The sequence below is a fragment of the Naegleria fowleri genome (assembly GCF_008403515.1).
Source record: "Naegleria fowleri strain ATCC 30894 chromosome Unknown tig1, whole genome shotgun sequence".
In the NCBI taxonomy this organism is placed as follows: domain Eukaryota; phylum Heterolobosea; class Eutetramitea; order Acrasida; family Naegleriidae; genus Naegleria; species Naegleria fowleri.
The window spans coordinates 523,075-545,250 of record NW_025407933.1 but is presented as its reverse complement, the minus strand read 5'-3'; the positions used below and the strand labels follow the sequence as shown (position 1 = coordinate 545,250).

The following is a 22,176-nucleotide window of genomic DNA, read 5'->3' as shown; positions in this document are numbered from 1 at the left end:
CCAATTTCTCTTAAAGTGGACAATATCTTTCATGTTGTTTAATTATCCTCAAATCATGAATCATGTTCTTAAGAGACCTCGAAGACTCCCATCATTTAGAAAAAGAAAAATGAGATTCTTTACAGGGTTCGCCATTTCGTTATTCCTTCTCCCTTCTGTGGTGTTTATGGAGGATTTGGGAAGAGCATTCATTGATTGGAGAGATAAAAGTGTATGTGTTTAGTGAATTTATTTTACGAATGCAATTCTAATGATACCGCCGCAAAACCAATGATAATCGGAGGTGATGATGAAATTTTAAATGATGATATATTGAAAATAATAATGATTGTGATGACTATGAAAATGATTTAAATGATGATGAACAATGAATTGTAATTAACAAATACTCGTTTTAATAATTAAATAGAAAGCCAAACAAAACGATGCAATGAAGAAATACCAAGCTGAATACCAAGCTTGGGAACAAAACGTGAGAGCTCTTGCTGAAAAATACCAAAAGTAACACGATTCCAAAATATATCCCATCATTCTAGTATACTACTTACAGCACCAATAACAGTGGATTTTAATAAACATCATCAACGACCATTATTTATTCCGAAGATGTCCATCCTCTTAGAATTCATCACCAAAAGAAAAGAATAAAAATGGATGAAGGCTCCACAAGCGCCATTGTGCTGCAAGTTTCTTCCTATGCCATTCGGTACGATTGGAACGATCTGGAATCCATTGAGCCAAGAAGCTTGATCAATTGTATGGCAATTCCGAAACGACTGGTTGAACCACAACTAGCATTGTTGAATCAAGAAGGAATGGGTGTAACATCCTCTTCATCCACAAGCAATACTCACCCGAACACATCGGGTCATCATGATGGAGGAGGCTCACAACATGCAAAATCATTTCTCGCCTCATCATGTGAGAAGCAGGTCATGATGATGAGAGGAAAAATACTAGTTGAAAGAAAGACCATCCATCAAGACAAGATGGACAAGGAGAATTTCTTGGAAGGTGTAACTGTTGAATTTGATAGCCATTACACTAATGTGTTAGGAAATGTAAATAGTTCACCTTCATCACAGTTGTTAACTAATTTAGCAGTGGGAAATGAAGCTCTTGAATTGAAGAGAAAACATCCCAATGACTATTTTTTATATTTTCCAATAAGATATGGAATATTGAACACAGAATTGAGTGATTCGAATGTACATATTAACGAGAATACTGCCTTGGAAATTTTGGTAATTTTAATAAGCAAATGCCTGCGAGACTTGATTTCAAATGACAACACAAAACAGTCTGTTTTATTAATGTTCAGTGACTTATTTATTAATCAGCAACAATATCATTTGAAGTTTGTGATTAATCAAATGCTTTTAACGTTTCCTAATATTGTCCATCTATCAGTACAAAAGGACAGTATTATGTCACTTTATGGAAGCGGAATCATGCACCACCAAACAGAGTTATACACCATTGATATGGGATTCACAAAGACGTCCGTTTATTCATACCATCATAATGGTAGATTAGCAAATATAATTACATTCCCTTATGGTGGAATAGACATTTACAATTTGATTATTGGAATACTTCAAATGTCCAATCTAGATCACAATATTGACATCTCTTCTAATTTAAAAGAGTTTGATGAAAATATTCGAAAATACTTTCTGACACTTAAATATAGTGCCCATCAAGAAACGTTTCAACACGTGCATAATATAATGGTGGACGATTCTCAGAAATTAGCAAAAACCTTGACCATCTCTAGTGATGTATTCTATATTGCTACAAATATGTATTTTAATACTAAATTATTACCTACCCCAAAGAAGAAAATATTTAGCGCCCTCAATCCATCATCACATTCAAAGGTTACCTCTATCGATAAATATTTAACCAAGTCATTTAAGGGTGGACTAGGTGGAGTTACTATTTGTCTAACAGGAGGGTTCTCAAACGTTCAACACTTACCTGAACATTTGAAGGAAGTATTGAAAAAGAAAAGAATCAAAATTTTATACAGTAACGAACGAGATAAATTAGTTCCAGTTTATGCAGTTACTTGGAAAGGAGGGGTTATTATTACCCATGTAATGGAGGCATCATCAGATCAGGATGAAGATACTGCCAATAAGGACAAGACAAATTTGTTTGACAAACTTTTTGCGCGTAGAGAAGAATTGCTTGCAAAGAATGGCCTTAACATGTCACCAATTCTAGATAAAATCATCTAATCAAGTTTCTCTCGATAAATAATGTCATTGGCATTTATATTTACACTTGAGAAGGATCGTCTATGTGTTGGTCCATGTATGGGTCTATGTCTGTGTTGAGTGAATCGATGTAAGCTTTGTACTGGCGTTTCTCTTTCTCCTTCTTTTGGAAATATTCTCGTTTAAGGCTGAAAAACTCGTCTTGATACTTTTTGTTTTCAAATTCTAAATCTCGAGCTTTGATCATGTAAACCTCCAACTCCTTGACCATCTCTTCGTACTTTTTAGTTTTCTCTTTCAGAGTTTGCTGATAAGCATTATATTGTTCCACAACCTCAGGCCCTGGCTGTCGAGTAAGGATTGATTTAAGTTCAGCATAAAGTTTCTCCTTCTCTTGAATCAGTAAATCCTTTTCCATGACTTCCTCTGTCTTGGCAATGAGTTGTTTTTGAAGTTTTTGAATTTTCATGATCATATCATAGGAATTTGGATCGCTTCCTTGAATTCTCCTCCATCGATGAACATTCATTGGAGTTTGAAGCTCTTCTTCTAGCGCCTTAACTCTTGATTGCTCTTGAAGGAATTGTCTTCTTAATGAATGTACTTCATTCTCCTTCTCATCATAATCCTGAAGGCGCTCTTCCAATCTTTTATATTCTTGATTCACTTGAATGATCTTTTCCTTCAAAGCAGCAATGTCATTAATTCGTTGCTGATATTGAACAGCCCCTTTGCTGATTAAACTTTGCTGACTCTTAATTCTTTCATAGAGACTTGCCAATTCATTATTTCTCTTAATTAATTGCGATCCGAGTATGTCTCTATCGTTGACTACAACCTCAAGCTCTTTTTCTTGTCGATTTCTTTCCTGCTCTGCCTCTTTGATTATTTCATTCAGTTTGTTAATTTCTTTTTCGTATTGTTTGTTAACATCAGATTGTTCCTCAATGCTCTTTTCCAAGCTCTTAAGCTGATCTGTTAACAGTTCCCTCTTTGAGCATAATTTACTATATTCAGCCTTTTGATGTAAAAACTCTGCTTCCTTGTTCTGTATATCCTCTCGAATTTTATCGATTTGTTGTGTCATTATTTTAAACTTTTGTTTTTCTGATTGAATTTCAGAGTCAGCATCAATTAGCTTCTTGCTGTAACTGTTTCGTTCAGCTTTAACAGCATCATACAGAGCCTATTCAACATTCAATTTTGAATAGGATTCGCAATTCAATGAAAATACTTACGGTTTGTTGACGATGTTTTTCTCTACTTTCTCGAATTTTCTTTTTTAGTTCGTCAGACTCAAGTTTTTTGATTTTGATTTCTTCTTGTGACTGATCATATTTTTGCTTGGCATCTAGGTAAGCTTTTTCGTACTTATCGATTTCTTTTTTGAGTCGATAAATGTCCTGTCTCTTTTTTTCAACCATTTCTACATAGGCTTTAAATTTCAAGTGGACATTCCTCCTCTTACTTTCGACAACCTTTAGAGAATTTTCTTCTTCCTCCAGGTTTTTATCAGCTTTCAAAATGCTTTTATCCAACAAGCTCTTCTGATGGCTGAGATCTTCAATTTTAGACTTCTCAAACTCTAACATTCTTTTCATTTCAACAATACTATCTTTTAAGTTTCTGACCTCATGTTCCATTTGTCGTTTGGTAGACTCCATAGCCATTTTCTTCTCCTCTCGTTTTTTCTTTTCTTTCATTTTTTGAGCAACATTCTTGACAATTTCTTGCTGTTCTGTCTTTGTGGCAGCTATGGACTCTTCTTTTGTGTGAATAAGAGAGCGAAGTTTTTCATTGTCAGCGCTGAGTTTTGACGTCTGTTTAGCAACCTCTTTGAATTCTCGTTCCAACTTTTCCAACTTCATTTTCAGCTCTTCTACATGTTTTTGAGACTTGATGGTTTTTTGACTTTGCTCTGCTGCCTTTTGTTCGTATTTTTGTAGCTCAATCTCTCCGTGTTCGAGTTTCATCTTTTTTTCCTCAATATCTTTGAGTTTGCTCTTCAATAAAGCCTTCGCCTCATCCAACTCAAATTTTGCCTTATCTCTTTCTATTTGCTCCTCTTTTGTGAGTTTTTCAATATCAGTAATTTGTCGGGTCATGTTTTCAATATTACTTAAAAGTTGTTCTCTTTGTTTGATCAAGTCGTCATACTGTGTTTGAAGTCGTGTTACAGTATTAATAAGTCCTATTTTCATATTCTGCTCCAGATCGTAGTCTTTTTTCAATTTTTGTTCTGTCTCTTCAAGTTGTTCAATCAGTTTCTTTCTGTCGTCATTCACAACTCCCAGTTGAATTTCCTTTTGTAATAAATTACATTTCTCTTGAAGCTCATCAAGCCTAGTCTGCGTCTCCTTGTCTTTTTGCTTTGCAGCGTCATAAATACTCCATTGTTTTTCAATTTCTTTTTTGATGAGTGACATTTGCTGTTGATCTTCGGCAACCAATTTTTGTGCAGTTTTTACTTTGGTGGCCATGATGAGAATGTCTTGGTTGAGTTGCTCACATTTTTTCGAAAGACGCTCCACATTCGTGTAGGAGGAGATGAGAGCATTCAGAGTACTCTCATACTTCCGATAAAAAGCTTCCATCTCAGGTCTCTTTTTCAATTGTTGCAAGACATAATGACCCTCAAATGCAGGCGATGTAGGATTGATCATCATTTGGGCATTGGTTGTTCCCTCCGAAGAGGATGTCCCTCCAGTCGCAGTCGATGGTTGCTTGTTGTCGTTCCCGACGATCGTTGCTGAGGTTGTTGTTGCTGATGTTGTTGGAGGAGGCATTTTATTCTGTCGTAGTGGTTCATGTGATTTGACGTTTTGTTTTTGGCGGGGAATGTTGAGATAGTAAGGAACTTTGACTTTAATAAGCTCTTTATCTATACCACCGGTAACTAAAGGTCATTCTCGAGAATAGCTACTCTTGGTTACATTTAATGAATGAGCATGGAACATCACTCCTATTTATCCAATCATGGATTTCTTTCTTCCTCTCTGTCGAACTTGGTCCAACTTTTTGAGAACTGTTTTCGATTGATTGAGGTCAGCTTCTTTATAACCTTCCGTTAATTGATCAAACTAAATCAAGTCGATCGATATATTTAAAAGTTCGTCATGTACGACAATGTCAGCTGATGCAAAAGGACACACAAAAACACATACCAATCGCTCAGAATTTGGATGGGTTGAAAGTAAAGCTCTTTCTAAAACATACAAATCCACAGCCTTATCTTCGTCTAGTGTTGTTGTAAAACTCAATCCAAAGTCAATCATCACAATATTGTTAATATTTCCGTTTCTTAGCATCATGTTTGAAGTCGTCAAATCTCCATGAACAAGTTTGTTTTTGTGTAACAATCCAATAATCTTTCCAACTGAATGAAATATTTCTAAACAGGATTGGTCCCATATATGTTCTTCTGAACTATTGGCTTGCACTTCAAATTTTCTTAAATATTCCTTGATGGAACATCCTTCAATATACTCCATATATATTTGATTATTTGTTTTATCAACATTATAAATTGTAGGAACTTGAATTCCGATTTGTCTACATTTTGAAACATTCTTTGCCTCCTTGACAAGCCTTTGTTTTGTTAATTTTACATCCAGTGTTGGATGTCGATACTTTTTACTAAATCTTTCCTTTAAAATTGCTCGCTTTCCAAAATAATCATTTAACAAGAAAACTCTCTACAGAGGTGATTGAATTAACAAGATGATGATGATGAATATGATGATGGTGAGAGTTTCATTGCAGATATCGGAGATGACACACCGAAAATTATTGATAAATCCACTCTTCACCATGAGGTACAACCATTCCGTCTACATACCCCTTCAGCACCTTGTCCCAATAATACTCTTCCCTCTTGAGAAGAGGAAGATTGGACTGATTCATCATTCATCTTCGCGAAATCAGTGGTGTGCACTGGACTGCAGTCAAAATTTTTGTAAGCAATTTTAAAATTAGACTCTGAAAGCAAGTTCAAAAGCAAAAAAATTCTTCAATTCTTCTGATCATCATCACAGAAAATGTTGTCTGGAAAGGACGCCCAAAAACAATGGGAAGCTGAGAACAAAATCAAGGAATTGACCGATGAACAATTGTATAAATACGATGAAGAGAAGGAACAAAAGATCCGTCAAGAAAGACCTTGGGAAAGAGAGTAAGTGTCTACTGCTTTGAGTCGTCCGCGATCTCAATACATACATAAATCTTCACCATGATGTTTCTGAATCTTTCACTATGATTATTCATATATCACTCGACTAAATTTAATGGATGATCATTGAAACTTTTTGACCCGATCTGATGACGATGATAATTCCAGTCCAAAATACTTCAAGAAGGTGAAAATCTCTGCTCTAGCCTTGTTGAAGATGGCCATGCACACTACAAAGGGACAACCTCTTGAAGTTATGGGTTTGATGCAAGGTAAAATTGATGGTGATTCTTTCATTGTCATGGACGCCTTTGCTCTTCCTGTTGAAGGTACCGAAACTCGTGTAAACGCTGGTAATGAAGCTATCGAATACATGGGTAGATATATGGATTTGAGCCAACTTGTCGGAAGATCAGAAAACGTTGTTGGTTGGTATCACTCTCACCCTGGTTACGGATGTTGGTTGTCTGGTATTGACGTCAACACTCAATTAACCAATCAGCAATATCAAGATCCATTCGTGGCTATTGTCGTTGATCCTGTTAGAACTGTATCTGCTGGAAGAGTAGAAATTGGTGCTTTCAGAACTTATCCTGAAGGTTATTCACCAGGTGCATCATCAAGCTCTGAATATCAATCCATTCCTATGGACAAAATTGAAGATTATGGTGTCTATCATGACAAGTATTATCAATTAGAGATTGAATTTTTCAAGTCATCAACAGATACAAAGTTATTGAATGTACTTTGGAATAAGTATTGGATCAACATTTTGTCTTCATCAGCAGCTATTAAGAATAGAAATTACACCAACGATTCTATTAATGATATTGCAAGAAAGATGGATAAGGCTGAACACGAAATTGGACGTGGCGGAAAAATGTCTGGATTTATGATGGAAGGCAAAGAGTCAAAGAAAAAAGAAGAAACACAATTAGACAAATTGACAAAAGATTCCATCAAGTTGAGTACAGAGGTTTTGCAAGGAATAATTTCTCAAGCTGTCAAAGATTCGCTATTTAACAAACATTAAACCATCATGTACAATTTTGTGTATTCTTTCGTTTATTCTGAACAGAACCCATTAATATTCAAATGGTCTCTCACCTGCATGTTGTGTTGGAATCTTTTTTCTTGCTGATATTTCAACTCGTTCAAGATGTCATCTCCGTCATGAACATCATGCACAAGATTCTTGTAGTGGCGCATGGAAATTACATCGCCAAAGTCAAACTTGTCGAGCTTCTCAAGCTTTTTCCTTCTTGTCATATTTGCATTATGTGATCTAAACCTCTCATCTGTGTCAATGCTGCTTGAAGGAATGCTGAAAAGCACATATGGAGTCGTGTCATGCAAATCTTTTTCGAGCTGTTTGTCTGGCATTTCGTGAAATTCGCTTCTTCGGACAAACTCTGAAGGGTGGTCTGAGTTGCTTTTGTTGGTCGTTTGGCTTGTAGAGGGCAGGCTTGTTTGTTTGATTTTAACTCTTTTCTCTGAGGAGCAAGTTTTTTCTGCTTCAACTCTCACACAACTCTTTTTGTGTTCCTTTTTTGATGAAGGATCTTCAAGCCTGTTTAAATGTGTGTTATCCACAAACTTGGTTTCCTTAAAGGTCACTTTAATGGGTAAGGGAGTATACTCAACGATCGTATGTCCTCCAAATCGTGCAACAAATTTTCTAATATCGTCATCGATCTGGTGCTTTAGTTGAATCAAACACTCTGCTGCTTGGTCTTGGTCAAAACTATTTTTTCGAATTCTTGTCCTCTGACCTATGGAATAAGGTACAACATTCAAATATTCGTGTAGTTTAAATTCCATCTTATTGTGGTGTTTGTCGTCATGCTCTGAGCAATACCACCCTCCTGGCCATTGTTCTCTTGGTACTTTCATCATCCACGATTCCATACAAGGTGGAAATGGCGACATAATACTTACATTTTGTCATGGATTTTAGTTTGCATTGAAATTCAGCAATCCATTGATGAAGTTTACGATAGTTTCTAAACGCACTATCAAGAGCATGTCTGAACTTTTCTTGCATGTTTGATAAAAACTGTTTGAGATGATGCAAATGTCTAAGAAAGGTATGATCTGGAATCGATCTAAGAAACGACATTGACTCGTTCAAAACGAACCCGTAGGATTCATGCTCTTTTAACTTGTTGGACCATGTTTTCATGGTTTCGTTCCATCTCAAATTAATATGAAGAGAATATAACTGAAAGGGACATCCCTTAAACTTTGAAAGAAATCGTCTGTAGGCCTTGCATGATGATCCGAAAACACTCAATTCCTTGTAATGTTGAGATAATAATTGCTTGATTTGATCAATAATCAAAGGACGCGATGAAGCATCGGTGTTGATCAGCTCATGACTCATCATTTTTTTTTAAAGTTGTAACGAAAAAACACTTTTATTGGCGGGGTGAGGTGTTGTTGGAACTGTCAACAACTTTGACAAAGAGAGTTGGATTTCTTGCATTTCCATGGAAGCCACCTCGGGAGTTTGAGCCCCTAGGTCTGTTACTGTGTGGCTTTTCATAATTATGTTGGCCATTGTTGTAAGTTCTTGAGGCTGGATGGTAGTGTGGGTTGTTGGAATGAGGAGTATGTTGACCTCTCTTGTAGTCTTTTGGATTTCTTGAGGATGAAGGTCTTGATGCATCAGAGTGATCACCTTCTTGTTCAGCAGATGCAATGTTGGAAGTTGTGGATGGTCGATGAGGAGGAGCTTCTCCATTGGATTGAGGTTGTTGATGTTCAGTCTCCTTATGGTGTTGACTGATGGTCGCTGTGTTTGAATCGTGAACTTTCCTGAAGGGTACAGAGGCTGCATCCTCGCTATTGTGTCTATTATTGTATCCGCTGCGACCATGGTGGTGGTGGTGTTGACTTGGAGAAGGTCTGTGGCCACTTGTTGGTAGTGCTGATGGTTGTGAATAAGGTCTTTCCCTTCTTGGTTTAAATGGTTTTCCGTTGTTATTGTCGTGTGAAATATTTTCTGTGTTCATTTGGGAAGGGGCAACATCCATCTGACTATTTTGAGCTGATAATGATGCTGATGGAGGCTGTTGAATAACATGTTCATTGCTTAGTGCTTTAACAGCGGGTTTAGAATCATCAGCAAATAATCCGAAGGAAATCTTTGCTTCATTAGGATTAATATTTTTGAGAACGTTGCTAAGATCAATAGTAGCAAGCTGATTTGATTTTTCTGTAATTTCATTTTGTGAGCTTGCATTACCAACTTTCTCCTGATCGTTCTTGTTGTTATGGCGAGAATGGTGACCGTTTGCATTATGATAATTTCCTCTGCCTCTCGCATGGCCTCCTCTGGTTGGCTCTTTGTTAACATTTGAGCCTCTTCCAACACCTGCATGACGTGTGACTTCTCCTTCATGATGCTTTTCGCGTGTAGCATGAGGAACATGTTCAACTTCTGGTTTTTTAGATTTTTGGAAGGATTCAACAAATGCATTAGGAATCTTCACAGATGAGTCTCTCCAATTGTTATCAAGTTCCGTAGGATTGGTTGGAGGTTGTTTCTCCTCTTTCGAAAAGTTTTGATTTGTTGAGCTAGATGTGTCGGTGTTTCTATGTTGGCGAATTCCTCCTCTCCCATGTTGTTGATTTGCTCTATTAGATTTAAGAATTTTCACCTCTCCATATTGTTGTTGATGGGGCTGAGGTGAAGAAGGCTGAGGTGAAGAAGGTGAAGATGGTTGAGGCTGTGATTCATTTGCATTAGGTGTTATAGTTGGTTTTTGTGAATCAGTCTCGGCCGGTTGTTGGAGAGCCTTCTTGGCTTGTAGTTTTCTTTCAAGTTCAAGAAGTTTGGCTTGGGCTTTTTCTTTTCTCTCTCGTTCCAATCTTTCTTCTTCTTCCATTTTCTCTTTTCTTCTTCTTTCAGCTGCTTCGTTCATCGTTGCTTCTTGTTCTAAAATACTTTTAATAATTTCTTCTTTTGGAATCTCCTTACGAGGTGACGCTCGCGGCTGATGAGTATGAGAGGTTCGTGATGGTTGTGTTGTGTTTGAAGGTCGAGATGTTGAGAAAAAGGAAGGAATAGTACTTGGTTTGTGGGTGTCTTGTACTGGTGGTGTTACAACACTAGATGACATTGGAGGAAATGATTGTAATGAAGAAATCGATGTAGAAGGATTGTTTGGCTGAGGAGGTGATTGAGAAAAGAATTTTTGGTTTTGTGACTCTGTTGAAAGTGATGGAGGTGAAGGAGGTGGGGAATCATTTTGGACTGATGGAGAAGTGATAATGGCCTTAGTTGACGATTCAGAATCTGATTTTGGAGTTGAAGTAACTGATGCATTTTGCTTCTCAGCATTCAATCTCTCCTGTTCACGTAATAGTTTTTTCTTTTCCAGATACTTTTGTTTTTTCGACTTTACCGGAGGCGTAGCTGATGATTTGTTTTCCTTTTCAATGAGTTCCTCCAACTCCTTGTCGTAAATTTCATCGTCATCAGATATCTCGCTCCAGTTACTATCCCCAGGTAATATTTGTGGTGTTGATTTCTTATCCGAGCGGGGTTCAGAATCAGAAGGAGTTGTAGCATTTGTTGAGGAGCCTTTGCGATTACTTGTAATAATTTCATCATCGTCATCATTTCGAGCAGGAGAGGATATTACTGGTGTTCTAGTGGATCGTACAGGGAGGGAAAGAGGAGTGTTAACAACCTTGGTTTCGATTTGATGAGGAATACTTGGATCTGCAGATTGATGTGATGATTCTGATGTGTTTGATTGAAGCAATGGAAATGTTTTACTGGCCCAAGCATTACTAGTTGATGATGTATTACTGGAAACATTCGACGACACAGATGATGCAATGCTTGTTCCAGAAGTAGCAGATCCTGTTGAAACAGTATTGGGAGTTCCATTAAAACTGCTACCAGATGTGTTTACAGAAGCACTGGATGATATTGGAAGGTTAACTGGTTTAGGCACATTTACTTTAAAACTCTTTCTACTTCCACTACTACTAGAAATTCCAATGCTTCCTGATGCAATTGTAGGATTCAAATTGTTAGTGTTATTGCGATGTTTCATACGGTTATTAAAAATTGATGTTTGTATCGCGAATGCGAAGTTCTTGATGCCGTCGTGGTTGCTATTACTGTATGCCTGTTGTATTATAGTTTCAAACAATTGTACAAACAAAAGAAGATGGTTATTATTAAACAATCACTGGTTATGCTCGGCTGATGGTTGTTGTTGATGAGAGTAACTAATAAATTAAAAGTATGCTGATGACGAAGATGATGGACAACTTCCGCAGTGATGATGAGTATTTATCGGAAGAGTTTTTTTTTGTAATGATTGCAAAAACAACATGTCTTCCATCGATTCAAAAGATGAATGTGACAATTGTACAGGTCACATAATAGAGATGAGTGGTATTATATCATATGTTTGGACACTGTCATATTTATTGGCGAAGAAAGTCTTCAAGTTTTTTCTTGAAAATAGCAAAATCGAATTGTTCAGGAAGTGAAGCATCGAAATGAATTGTGGTAATTCCAAGTTGTTGAGCGGCCTCAATATTTCTGTCCTTGTCATCAATGAAGCAAACTTGCGATGGATGAATGTCGCTGTTTACATGCTTTCGGATTCGTTCGAGCAGGATTTCATAAATTTCCTTTTCTGGTTTTGCATGGTTGACATCACAAGACCAAACAATCAAGTCTTCACAATGTGTACCTTTTTTCACTAAATTCTTTTCGAATAACTTGGCGAGTTCTCCTCCTTCCAAATCATGATAAATGAAGTGAGACCATTCCTTGGAATGATTAGACAAAATACCTATCGCTTCCAAGGTTGGATATTTCGAGATGTCTTCAAAAATTGATTCAATTAAATCAAGTGTATTTCTGAAGAGAGTTAAGTGGTCTCGCAAGTATTTTGATAGATATTTCATCAGATTTGATTTTACAATTGCTTCATCGTGTAAATTTTCTTTTGGAAATCCATGTAGACAATCCAAGTATTCCATGATGATGGAAAAGTTTGGATCAATGACAGATTGCCAAAATTGCTGCTCGTTGATTGCCCCATATTTATATATTTTCCAAGCGTCATTTCCGGATTTCATAATTTTTGAATATTTATCAGCAGGAATGATGTCATTCCCGAAGAGTCTGTAAATAACTTCATTGTATCCATCACTCGCTAAAACGCCTCCAATGTCGAATATTACTACTTTAGCCATTTTTTAAAAGTGTGGTAATGATTGGTGATCACTTGTGTCAACATTCTGTCATCCATTTATTGCTGCATAAGGTTGAAGAAAAATTCAACTTCCAGAACACCATCGTCTTCGAGGTCAGTGCAATGCACTGCATTTCTTATTTTATCAACTCCATATTTCGCTCTGATTGTGTCGGGTCTAATAGCTTTTGCTAACTCTGGATCTGGAGGGCCACATACATTTCTAAGTGTGGTGACAACGTCTATTGGCTGCTTTGAGCTCACTTCCAATGCAATTACTGGTCCAGAACACAAATTTAGAACCATTTTCTGAAAATCTGGAGCTACTCCTCGATAGACTTCCAAAAAATCAGACGCGTCTGTTTTTCCTAAAGAGACAAGTTCAAGAGCTGTAATGTCGAGACCTGCCCTTTGAATGTCCAAAATAATTTGACCAATTGAAGCTTTGTCTGAAACAATATGAGGAAGAAGAATTGCAAGTGAACAATTTTCAAAAGTAGCAGTGGTAGGAATTTCCTCTTTGCCACCAAAGAAAAATTGAGATTCAATTGTTGCATTTTCATCAGAATCTGATCCATGAACTGCATTGTGAGTTTTGTCTGTTGCATAAAGAGCTCTGATAGAGTTAGGAGCGACTTGTCTTGCTTGCACACAGTCTGTAGGACCAATGAGCTCTCGCCATTTCGTTACAGCGTCTTCAGCTACAAGTTCCAATGCAATAATAGGATCACTAGTCATATAGGCCACCAAAGTACTGCGAGGTTGAGTAAAACACGTGAATTTTGTGAAACTTACTCATAAAATGATTTTTCTTTGTGAATCGCATAAAACTTTTGGGCTAGTTCAATACTCAACTGTGTCATTTTCATCTTCGAAATTTGAAATCCTTCTTTGCATATTCTGTCAATTATTTCTCCCATATGAACTACTCCATCAGGTTTTATCATTGCCAATGTGCTTTAAAATGACGAACATGTCAATGATTCCAATGATATTATTTAGAATACATACTGTTTCTTTCTACTTCCAAAATTATTCCGAGTAAATTCATCACTATAATCTTTTACCTTGAGTTGACGACTATTAATGGTGACTATCGCACCCTTATAGAGGTCTTTTAATGCCACCTCGGGATACTTGCTTCGTTTGAGGAATACTCTTTTAGTTTTTGTATCATACTATTCGTTGTAAATCTATTCATACTGAACGTTCGTTTGAATCAAACTTACCATTTCGATCGTTTCATCGAAAGTGTAATACAACAAATGATATTCTCTGTCAAATCCTGCTAGCGAATCATAATAAGTTACCATGAAAGCATATCTTTCCGATTCTTTTCCAAACTTTGACTTGAAATTATGTGTTATATTATCATGAGAAAAGCGCAAGCAGACAACCTACAGGATCCATTTCCGATGATCTCTATTTTTTTAAGTTTTGTTTTGAAATGTTCGTACAACTGTTGGCGGGAATTGACCACCACAAGAGGAGCAAGCAATTGATGATTGTTCGTGATCAAAAATGTTATAAAATTGATTGCATAATGCTCTTCTGTGATAATGTCATACCTGACTATACATGACTCTATTATTTTTATTTCATTCAACAAAAAATGTTAAGATTAGAAACTGAGTTTATTTGTTCCGATTTAAAATTTTCAAAATATGATGAAAAAGGCTTGATAGGAATTGCATCTGATACATTCGAAACCAAATTGTATGTGTGTAAATAATGGAGCAATATATTGTTACGAATTCATTATTACAGTGTTGGACAACTAAATTATTGGAGATTATCAAGCGTAGGACAACTAGATGAAGTTCAGAGTGTTGGACTCGATACAGGAGGTACCTGTGTCTCGGAAACATCTCATCATGACTCCTTTTTAATCACGGGACATACAGATCCTATTTTGAGGCTGTGGACATTGAATGAATTACGAAGGCCTATCAAAAGATATACACATCATAACATGAGCATTGAAGATGTTAGTGTTTCACCGTTTGATGGGAATGAATTTGCATCTTGCAGCAAGGACAGTAGTTTTGCACTGTGGGACATTTCTCAAAGCGAGCCAATATTTTCTGAAAACAATGAATCATCCTTCCCTGTTTTGGGTGTCACTTATCATTCACAAAATCCATCTTTAATGTTGGTTGCACCGCTGTACGTTTCAATTTTTATTTAATTATTCTAACAAAATTGAAATTGCAATGCTATTAGAGATACACGAATTGAATTATGGAATAAGCAGGAGCAAAAACGACTCTATACTATTACACCTCCTGATGACATAATTTTTTCTTGCATGTCTGTAAACCCTTACAATGAATTCATGCTTTCAGTTGGTGACGAACAAGGAATGGCATATATTTGGGATCTACGATCATTGAAAAAACCAATTCACAGCTTCCAAGCTCATGGACTTGCCATTTCTCAAATCAAGTTCAATCCGCACGATGAAAAAATTCTTGGAACATCGAGTACAGATAATTATTTCCATTTGTGGCATGTAAACGGAGGAAAAGAAGAAAAGGGGCCAGTCTCATGTATTAAATCTTATAGAACTCACTCACTACCAATTACAACATTCGATTGGAGTCTTCATGAAATTGGGTTAGCATGTGATGCCTCCAGTGATTACAGTATTTTTCTTTGGAATATTATTCAAGATGAAGAAAATAATTCACTCATTCATTCGGACAGTATCTCCCAAAAATAATCTCAACAATATTTTTCAATAATTGGGACATGCAAATTAATTGCTTTTCCGAAGAAAGAAAGCCAGCTGTAGATATAATTCCTAGGAGTAGTATTCATGCAAATGGTTTCCATTAAGGAATGGGTTTCACATGGATGAATATAATAGAATATTGTTTGCAGAATCGGATGTTCTCCTTGTGTGATAAAATTATATGGATTAAAATTATTAACAGGTATGTAGCCTCTGCTTTGACCTATCCGTTGGAACAAGTCAACCACCTGTTGAGGTTGCAACAGCTGATCTGTGGAATCATAAATATTAAAGTAGAGAGCAGGACATTGAAATACTTCATTAAATACCACATGATATTTAATGAGAAATAATTCATTGATACCTTCGACAACACTTTTCGTAATATTGCTCACTTGGATGTTCAAATCCTCTACTTCTTCATTTATTTCACAAGAATTCAACTCTTGATCATCACCATAAGAAACCATTTCGTAATTCCGACTACAATTTAAAAATTGGTGAGTCGTCATTAATGCATACTCTCCATTCCATATCCATCCGTTTCTCTTCATTTCATCACAGGACATCAACTCCTCACACAATATATTAAAATCTTGTTGGCGCATTTTTTTACTCAAAGCAACGCGCATGATATGAAAAGAGAATGAACCATTCAACTTGAAGAGTATGAATAGATAAGAGGAAGAATCAATGTTAGTTTCTATGAAATTCAATGAAATCACTCTAAAGTCGCCTCTACAAGTGGTACTGTGCTACGAGGTTATTAACCTCATAATCGTTTCATGTAAATTTGGGCGCCAAAATTTCAAAAACAAATCAAACAAGGTCAAACCAAGATCCGTAGCGATAGAACAATGAAAAGGGCCAGAATTAAATCAAAAACAGTATCTCATAGAGTTGATGATGATCATAAAGTGGATCGGAGTCATGATTCCATTAATTCCAAGCTCGGCTCAGAAGACCAAAATACATCTCTCAAAACACTTTCCAATGATCGCAAAGCTGAATACTCGGAAAATGGGCTTCATTCAGGATTAGAAAAAGAGTCCGAAGCAATGGTAGGTTGCAAATATTTATTCTTAATAGTGTTGTAGTGAATAATAATATTGTGTTGGTACATTAAAAAGGATCGAAAATTAAAAAAGTTTCTTGATGACGATGACTTGATGAATTCTTACTTGAGAGAGGAACAAATCTCGTCATCACAAAGTCGAAGTAGAAAAAAGATTTCTCCTGCAATATTGGAATTATTAGAAGCAAAGAAAAGAATTCTGACAACTTTGTGGGAAGATTCTGAAACCAATTGGGCTCACAGGGAAACATTCATGCACTCTCATTTCAATGAAGACGCCCATAAAAATTTTGAGCAAATTTCAAAAGAGACCATGAGAGTTTTTGAGATTAGATGGTTAGATTTAAGAATTAAGGGTCTCATAGAACAACGAGAAAACAGCCTCAGAAGTTTGCGGAATATTTGTGAAAAAAATTCCCTTCATCCAAAAGAATCAGGTTATATTGATTCCAAGCTTTTTGAAAAATTGGTTGGAGATGAGATTGTTCTGTTCAGAACTATTAGTCTCTATATCATTGAGTATATTGGTATGTTTTAAAAATCACAAGTGAAAATATAATTGACATAAATGATCAGAAACATGGAAATCCAAGCAAACTGAGACAGATCGAGACGTATATTTATTTGAAGATAATGATTATATTTTAAAAATGTCATCAGACCTAAAACCACTTGTGGAGCGATTTTCTCAATTGTACAATTATCTAGAAGAAAAAGAGTTGAACTTTCAATCTCCATTATTCCTTCCAAAAAATCCAAGAATGTACTTCAAATATTATGGACAAAGATTGGACGCCTTAGAAAACTCAGACTTTGAAGAAAACCAGTCAATAATTTCCAAGACTACATCTGGAACGCTAGATGAGGGCTCCTCGTTTTTTTTAACTTCTGTAAAAAAGAACTCTGATGATTTCAGTGATGACGAAGAACTTGAGATCAAACCTACAAGGGATACTGCCACAAACAGATCCATGAGAAGTGCAACATCTCAAAACACAATTAATATGCTGATAGCTTTAAATCAAGAAATTGCACGTAAAGCACCTCAAACAGGATCCTTCGGAAAAGTGCAGCATTTTAATGAAGAAACAACATTACTTGAAGAAGATCCAGATGATTTGGATGATGATGAAAACCGCCTTGTATATAATAGAGTAATGTCAGCAGACAAACAAAGTGATATTTCACAGCCTAAAGATCTATTAGAACAAATCCAAGTGCAAATGCAATTGCCCCCTTTGTTGGTAAACCAAGCATACTCTGACCGAACCAAGCGTCACAAAAAGTATACAGAACCACTCATTTCAATCAGACATGAAGACTTGTTAGAACAATTGGAAAGAAGAAATCCTCTCCATTACAAAGATTTGATGGAAAAGGATCTTATTGAATTTTCCTCTGATTTGCAAAACACCTTCAATCAAGAACATTCATCTTCAAAACGAGACAAGGATCTCCTAAGGTCGCTACTCTCTGACAGCGAGTCAAACACGATGGAAATGATCCAAACGTTAGACGAGCAAACCAAGGTGCATAATATTGACTTGGCAAGCACCAAAAAGGTACTCCTAAAGAAAGACAAGCTTATCCAAAAGTTTAAACAGCAAGAGGAAAAGAATCAGATCAATGAAATGTATGAAAAGATGTTGGAGGAGCAACATGCAGCCAAAACAAAGTTAGAAATTTTGAGAAAGCGACACATTGCTTCTACGTTTGCCAATGCCAAATCTCCTCAAGCAACGTCAACAACCATAAACACTCTTAGGCTCAAGTTTGCTCCTCCAGATCCAGTAAGAGAAATGAGACGATTAGCTTTGGCAGAAAAACATATTGCAGCTCATGAAAGGGCAACAAGCACTCATTATTATCATATTTAATAAATAATTCTTTATTCATGCAATAGAATATTAGTCACACGAATTAGTTAAGTCCTAAAATATAGGATAATGCTTTTGTCGTGGTACTTGTTGAATTGTTCGTAGAATTTTGTGTGCCAAAGTAGTCTCTTGCAGGTATTGGGGCTGGAATTGTGCTTGGATCTCTTGTTTTGTAAGTAATAAAGGTGAAAGGCATCATCTCCGATCCAATACTCATGTAGGCAATAAAGCATCCAACAACGAAGACATAGAGGAAAAGAAGGAAGAAGAGTTGAGAACACCAGAATCCGCATGTGTTGAAACAAAAGTAACTTCTACCTTTAGTTCTATGGAAGATTGCATATTTTGTTTGCTTTCTCACTCTCTTCATATATTTAACTGCTCTCTCACGAAATGGTACTCTTGTATCAACTTCTTCATCGGAAGTATCATCATCATCATGAGGAGCGTTAGGGTTGTCCTTTTTTGGTTGAGCTTCCACATCTACTGGTGGTCTTTCTTCAACGGTGGTGCTCATTTTGTTTTATATTGTTGTTGTAGTGGTGTTGTTGTGTTGGATAATAGGGATGATGAAGCCGGATCTAGTCAGTAGATGATGACGGCACTATGAGACTCGTTATTTTTTAATATTATTATTATTATTTGAAAAACGTTCTTTTTGGAATCCCTATCATTGATTTAGAAAAACATCCAATTCGAAAAATGCTTCAACCACTGAACAAAACCAGCCTCTACGGTGGTGCTATAAGGAGGATTTGGCAGCAGGAACATCATGGCTCGACTTTATTGCTGCGAACCCATGTTCGTTTTCCTTTTTCATCTTCTTCAAAATTGTTCATACCGAACAATTACAATATTTCTTCGTTTTCGGGAATTAATTGGAGGCTATCATCTTCGGAACGAACTTTCAGCACGAATCATCATGTTTTAAATAATAATGACGATGAAGGCAATCATGAACAATCGTTCACAGAGGAAGAAGAAGAAAATGATAATATTTTCAAAGCTCATAATATTAAAACGAGTGATGAAGCCTTTGCTCGGAAATGCATGTTGTTCAATAACTTTTTTGAGACGGAACACATAGCACAGAACACCAACACAGAAGATATCACTTCCTATTTTAATGATCACTCATTTGTAGCATCTTATGATAAGGTTCCTGCTCTGTCAAACAAGAAATTTGAAATTGCAATTATTGGAAGATCTAACGTAGGAAAAAGTTCATTAGTTTCTGCAATTTTTAAAGGAAAATCTACTCAAGTCAAAGTTAGTAAGACACCAGGACGCACTCAAACGTTAAACTATTTTCTATTGAAAAAATTAAACCTTTATCTAGTGGATATGCCTGGATATGGCTTTGCAAGAGTTCCAAAATCTCTTCTAAGAGGATGGCATGTGCTTATTAGAGATTATTTTGTGAATAGAAAAGGAGTAGATAAATATTTAATGACTTTGTGGTTATTGGATGTGAGAAGATTAAAGGAGTATATGGACGCTGTCAAACAGAATCCATTGAACGCTAAAAATCCAAAGCTTGGCTTGAAAAAGTCTGACATTGATTTTTTCCATTTTGCTGTAAAAAACAATATCCCATATACCGTGGTTGTCACCAAAGTTGATAGTACAAATCCTAAAATATTGAATGAAATAGCTATCACATTGAGACATTTATTATTGAGAGAGCTCAAAGAATTGAAATTGGCTAAATCTGTTCACATCGCTCCCACAATATTTTTCACAAGTTCAAAGAAAAGAAAGGGTATTTCAGAAATACGGAACTATATTGCTTCACTAGCCCTTAATTTTGAATCTAGCAATTATGCAAGCTCAGGCGTGCAAATACAACCTACAACAACCTCTCCTTCTGATAACGGTGAAAACATGCTCGTATTTGAAGAAGATGAAGAAGATGAAGAAGATGATGTGCCCGCAATTCCTCCTTCCGAATCAATATCAAAAGATACAAAGAAAACAAAGGACAAAGATGACAAATCGTCAGAGGATACAACAAATGAAGTTTCTCCAAAAACCCCTGCAAAGAAAAAGTCTGTAAAAATTGCAGATATCCCAATTGGTGCTCTTGCACAAAAGAACAAATACGTTCAAAGAACTAAACACCTTGATGACAGTGTAAAAAGAGATGCAAGACAACTCAAGTCTTATGGTGACATTGTCAAGTACAAACTTCGTATGAAGAATAGAAAGAAAAAGTAGTAAAAAGGTTGTTTGTGTGAAATTGAAAAAAATGTCATCCTCTACTGTTCATTTCATCAATTCTGTTGTGGCTGGTTTTTTTGCTTGCCTTTCATCGGTGTGTGGTAAAATGATGAGCGATTCTTCGAGTTGGACGATTTTTGCGTTGTATTTTGTGTTGAATATTGCTTTGACAGCGTTCGCAATTGTTTTTCAGACTAGGTAAGAATATAAATTCGGAATCAAAACAAATTAATAACATTAAATTTTCCAATGAAGAGCTCTACGCCACTTATCTACTCTATCAGCAACAGCAACTAATTTAGCCTCTAATTTTATATTTACTTCAGTGTTTGGAGTGCTCGTTTTTGGTGAAATTTTAACTATACGGTGGTACATTGGATATGCTGTCATCATGTTTGGATTGACCATGATCATGAGAGGAGATTCTTAATATGGCCTATCATGGCTCATAACAAGACGAAAAGTCACGACTGTTCAATTGTATTTCATTTATTTGAAGAGTTTAGAACATTTTCACTACTACTACCTGCAGAGGATGAGGAAGCGTTGGTTGAAGGAGGATTTTCTGTGCTCATCAATTTCTTTAACAATTGAATTCGGTCCTGAATCATGTAATTCACTTCTTTTCTTTTGCCTTTCAATTCTTGAGTTGAAATCTTATCGAGAGATTTGTCTTGAATTAATTCAAACAACAATTCTATCTGTTTTAAATTTGTTTCACTATTTGCATTCATAATATTTGGATTAAAGTTTCTCAAAATATTCACACAATGTAGGATATTCAAGTACTTGTTCATAATGTCACTTTCGATTTGTTTGAATTGTTTTACTGCCCACTCAATGAGTTGAGAGTCATTTCCGCTACCATTTGGACTCATGTTCTTTGTTTGAAAGGATAATCTGTCTGTCAAATCACTCAATTGCACCTGTAAAATAGATTTAAACTTTTTTGTATCATTGTTGCGTTTGGTTTCTTGTTCCATGAAAAATTTATCCAAGTCAGAAATGCCAACAGTTGAAGAGGTGGAATCAAATTGAATTTTTCCAGTTTTGATGTAATTGCTTATTACTGCCATATTAATACATTCAAATAATTTATCTTTGTAATTCTCTAGCATTTCCGATTGAGTTTCTTTAGTTTCCTTAAAAGTAGTATTAAAAATTAATGTATTCATCTCTTTAATCACAATATGAGTCAATGTAGATGGCAATAATTCCACTTGAAGAACATGATTGAATTTATCCAGAGTTCCATAGTATTTATCATTGATATAAATAATACTGGTAACATTCGGAACAATATTATTAATATTCATAAAATAGATGGTTATATGTTGATGTAATTTCTTGCTGAATAATTTGTCATTGAAATTTAATTCATTGATGATTATGGAATTTTGAATTGTTTGTTTGAACGGATAAATTTGTTTGTCAATGATGCAGGCATATCTTGCCGAGAGGGTAGAATTATTCAACATGAGAGAGGCTGCCGAAGAGGTGCTTTTGAACATTTTGTGTGTTTTGAATTTTTTTTTGATTTGAACCATTCAATGAAACGGATTAGGCAACACTCTCGAGTCTTGCAACTTAATTATTTTCATTAATCCTTAATGATTCAAAGTATTGAAATCTGAAATTTCCCACTTTATAATG

At 35.9% G+C, this 22,176-nt stretch overlaps 14 protein-coding genes across 14 annotated transcripts; 6 read left to right on the top strand and 8 right to left on the bottom strand.

Annotated features, from left to right (window-relative positions):
• Positions 1-650: 650 nt before the first annotated feature.
• On the top strand, positions 651-2,243 carry FDP41_000246 (uncharacterized protein; the record flags this gene model as incomplete). Its single annotated transcript, XM_044705656.1, has 1 exon — positions 651-2,243. The coding sequence occupies one exon, from the start codon at positions 651-653 to the stop codon at positions 2,241-2,243; it is 1,593 nt and encodes a 530-aa protein (XP_044569920.1).
• Positions 2,244-2,283: 40 nt separating this feature from the next.
• Positions 2,284-5,008, bottom strand: FDP41_000245 (uncharacterized protein; the record flags this gene model as incomplete). Its single annotated transcript, XM_044705645.1, has 2 exons — positions 2,284-3,408; positions 3,461-5,008. 2 exons carry the CDS (start codon positions 5,006-5,008, stop codon positions 2,284-2,286), a joined length of 2,673 nt encoding a protein of 890 aa, XP_044569919.1.
• A 180-nt stretch (positions 5,009-5,188) lies between these two features.
• On the bottom strand, positions 5,189-6,132 carry FDP41_000244 (uncharacterized protein; the record flags this gene model as incomplete). The annotated part of the gene is made up of 3 exons (XM_044705634.1): positions 5,189-5,302; positions 5,387-5,917; positions 6,061-6,132. The coding sequence occupies 3 exons, from the start codon at positions 6,130-6,132 to the stop codon at positions 5,189-5,191; spliced, it is 717 nt and encodes a 238-aa protein (XP_044569918.1).
• Positions 6,133-6,259: 127 nt separating this feature from the next.
• On the top strand, positions 6,260-7,423 carry FDP41_000243 (uncharacterized protein; the record flags this gene model as incomplete). Its single annotated transcript, XM_044705623.1, has 2 exons — positions 6,260-6,393; positions 6,559-7,423. The coding sequence occupies 2 exons, from the start codon at positions 6,260-6,262 to the stop codon at positions 7,421-7,423; spliced, it is 999 nt and encodes a 332-aa protein (XP_044569917.1).
• A 32-nt stretch (positions 7,424-7,455) lies between these two features.
• Positions 7,456-8,776, bottom strand: FDP41_000242 (uncharacterized protein; the record flags this gene model as incomplete). The annotated part of the gene is made up of 2 exons (XM_044705612.1): positions 7,456-8,162; positions 8,329-8,776. 2 exons carry the CDS (start codon positions 8,774-8,776, stop codon positions 7,456-7,458), a joined length of 1,155 nt encoding a protein of 384 aa, XP_044569916.1.
• Positions 8,777-8,807: 31 nt separating this feature from the next.
• FDP41_000241 (uncharacterized protein) lies at positions 8,808-11,459 on the bottom strand (the record flags this gene model as incomplete). The annotated part of the gene is made up of 1 exon (XM_044705601.1): positions 8,808-11,459. The coding sequence occupies one exon, from the start codon at positions 11,457-11,459 to the stop codon at positions 8,808-8,810; it is 2,652 nt and encodes an 883-aa protein (XP_044569915.1).
• Positions 11,460-11,838: 379 nt separating this feature from the next.
• FDP41_000240 (uncharacterized protein) lies at positions 11,839-12,618 on the bottom strand (the record flags this gene model as incomplete). The annotated part of the gene is made up of 1 exon (XM_044705590.1): positions 11,839-12,618. One exon carries the CDS (start codon positions 12,616-12,618, stop codon positions 11,839-11,841), a length of 780 nt encoding a protein of 259 aa, XP_044569914.1.
• Positions 12,619-12,674: 56 nt separating this feature from the next.
• On the bottom strand, positions 12,675-14,027 carry FDP41_000239 (uncharacterized protein; the record flags this gene model as incomplete). The annotated part of the gene is made up of 5 exons (XM_044705578.1): positions 12,675-13,347; positions 13,413-13,574; positions 13,629-13,795; positions 13,847-13,966; positions 14,019-14,027. 5 exons carry the CDS (start codon positions 14,025-14,027, stop codon positions 12,675-12,677), a joined length of 1,131 nt encoding a protein of 376 aa, XP_044569913.1.
• Positions 14,028-14,229: 202 nt separating this feature from the next.
• FDP41_000238 (uncharacterized protein) lies at positions 14,230-15,339 on the top strand (the record flags this gene model as incomplete). The annotated part of the gene is made up of 3 exons (XM_044705567.1): positions 14,230-14,333; positions 14,385-14,783; positions 14,841-15,339. The coding sequence occupies 3 exons, from the start codon at positions 14,230-14,232 to the stop codon at positions 15,337-15,339; spliced, it is 1,002 nt and encodes a 333-aa protein (XP_044569912.1).
• An 869-nt stretch (positions 15,340-16,208) lies between these two features.
• Positions 16,209-18,303, top strand: FDP41_000237 (uncharacterized protein; the record flags this gene model as incomplete). Its single annotated transcript, XM_044705556.1, has 3 exons — positions 16,209-16,412; positions 16,482-16,953; positions 17,003-18,303. The coding sequence occupies 3 exons, from the start codon at positions 16,209-16,211 to the stop codon at positions 18,301-18,303; spliced, it is 1,977 nt and encodes a 658-aa protein (XP_044569911.1).
• A 43-nt stretch (positions 18,304-18,346) lies between these two features.
• FDP41_000236 (uncharacterized protein) lies at positions 18,347-18,820 on the bottom strand (the record flags this gene model as incomplete). Its single annotated transcript, XM_044705545.1, has 1 exon — positions 18,347-18,820. The coding sequence occupies one exon, from the start codon at positions 18,818-18,820 to the stop codon at positions 18,347-18,349; it is 474 nt and encodes a 157-aa protein (XP_044569910.1).
• Positions 18,821-19,005: 185 nt separating this feature from the next.
• On the top strand, positions 19,006-20,520 carry FDP41_000235 (uncharacterized protein; the record flags this gene model as incomplete). Its single annotated transcript, XM_044705534.1, has 1 exon — positions 19,006-20,520. The coding sequence occupies one exon, from the start codon at positions 19,006-19,008 to the stop codon at positions 20,518-20,520; it is 1,515 nt and encodes a 504-aa protein (XP_044569909.1).
• A 31-nt stretch (positions 20,521-20,551) lies between these two features.
• FDP41_000234 (uncharacterized protein) lies at positions 20,552-20,953 on the top strand (the record flags this gene model as incomplete). Its single annotated transcript, XM_044705523.1, has 2 exons — positions 20,552-20,721; positions 20,779-20,953. The coding sequence occupies 2 exons, from the start codon at positions 20,552-20,554 to the stop codon at positions 20,951-20,953; spliced, it is 345 nt and encodes a 114-aa protein (XP_044569908.1).
• Positions 20,954-21,008: 55 nt separating this feature from the next.
• On the bottom strand, positions 21,009-22,034 carry FDP41_000233 (uncharacterized protein; the record flags this gene model as incomplete). Its single annotated transcript, XM_044705512.1, has 1 exon — positions 21,009-22,034. The coding sequence occupies one exon, from the start codon at positions 22,032-22,034 to the stop codon at positions 21,009-21,011; it is 1,026 nt and encodes a 341-aa protein (XP_044569907.1).
• Positions 22,035-22,176: the final 142 nt, after the last annotated feature.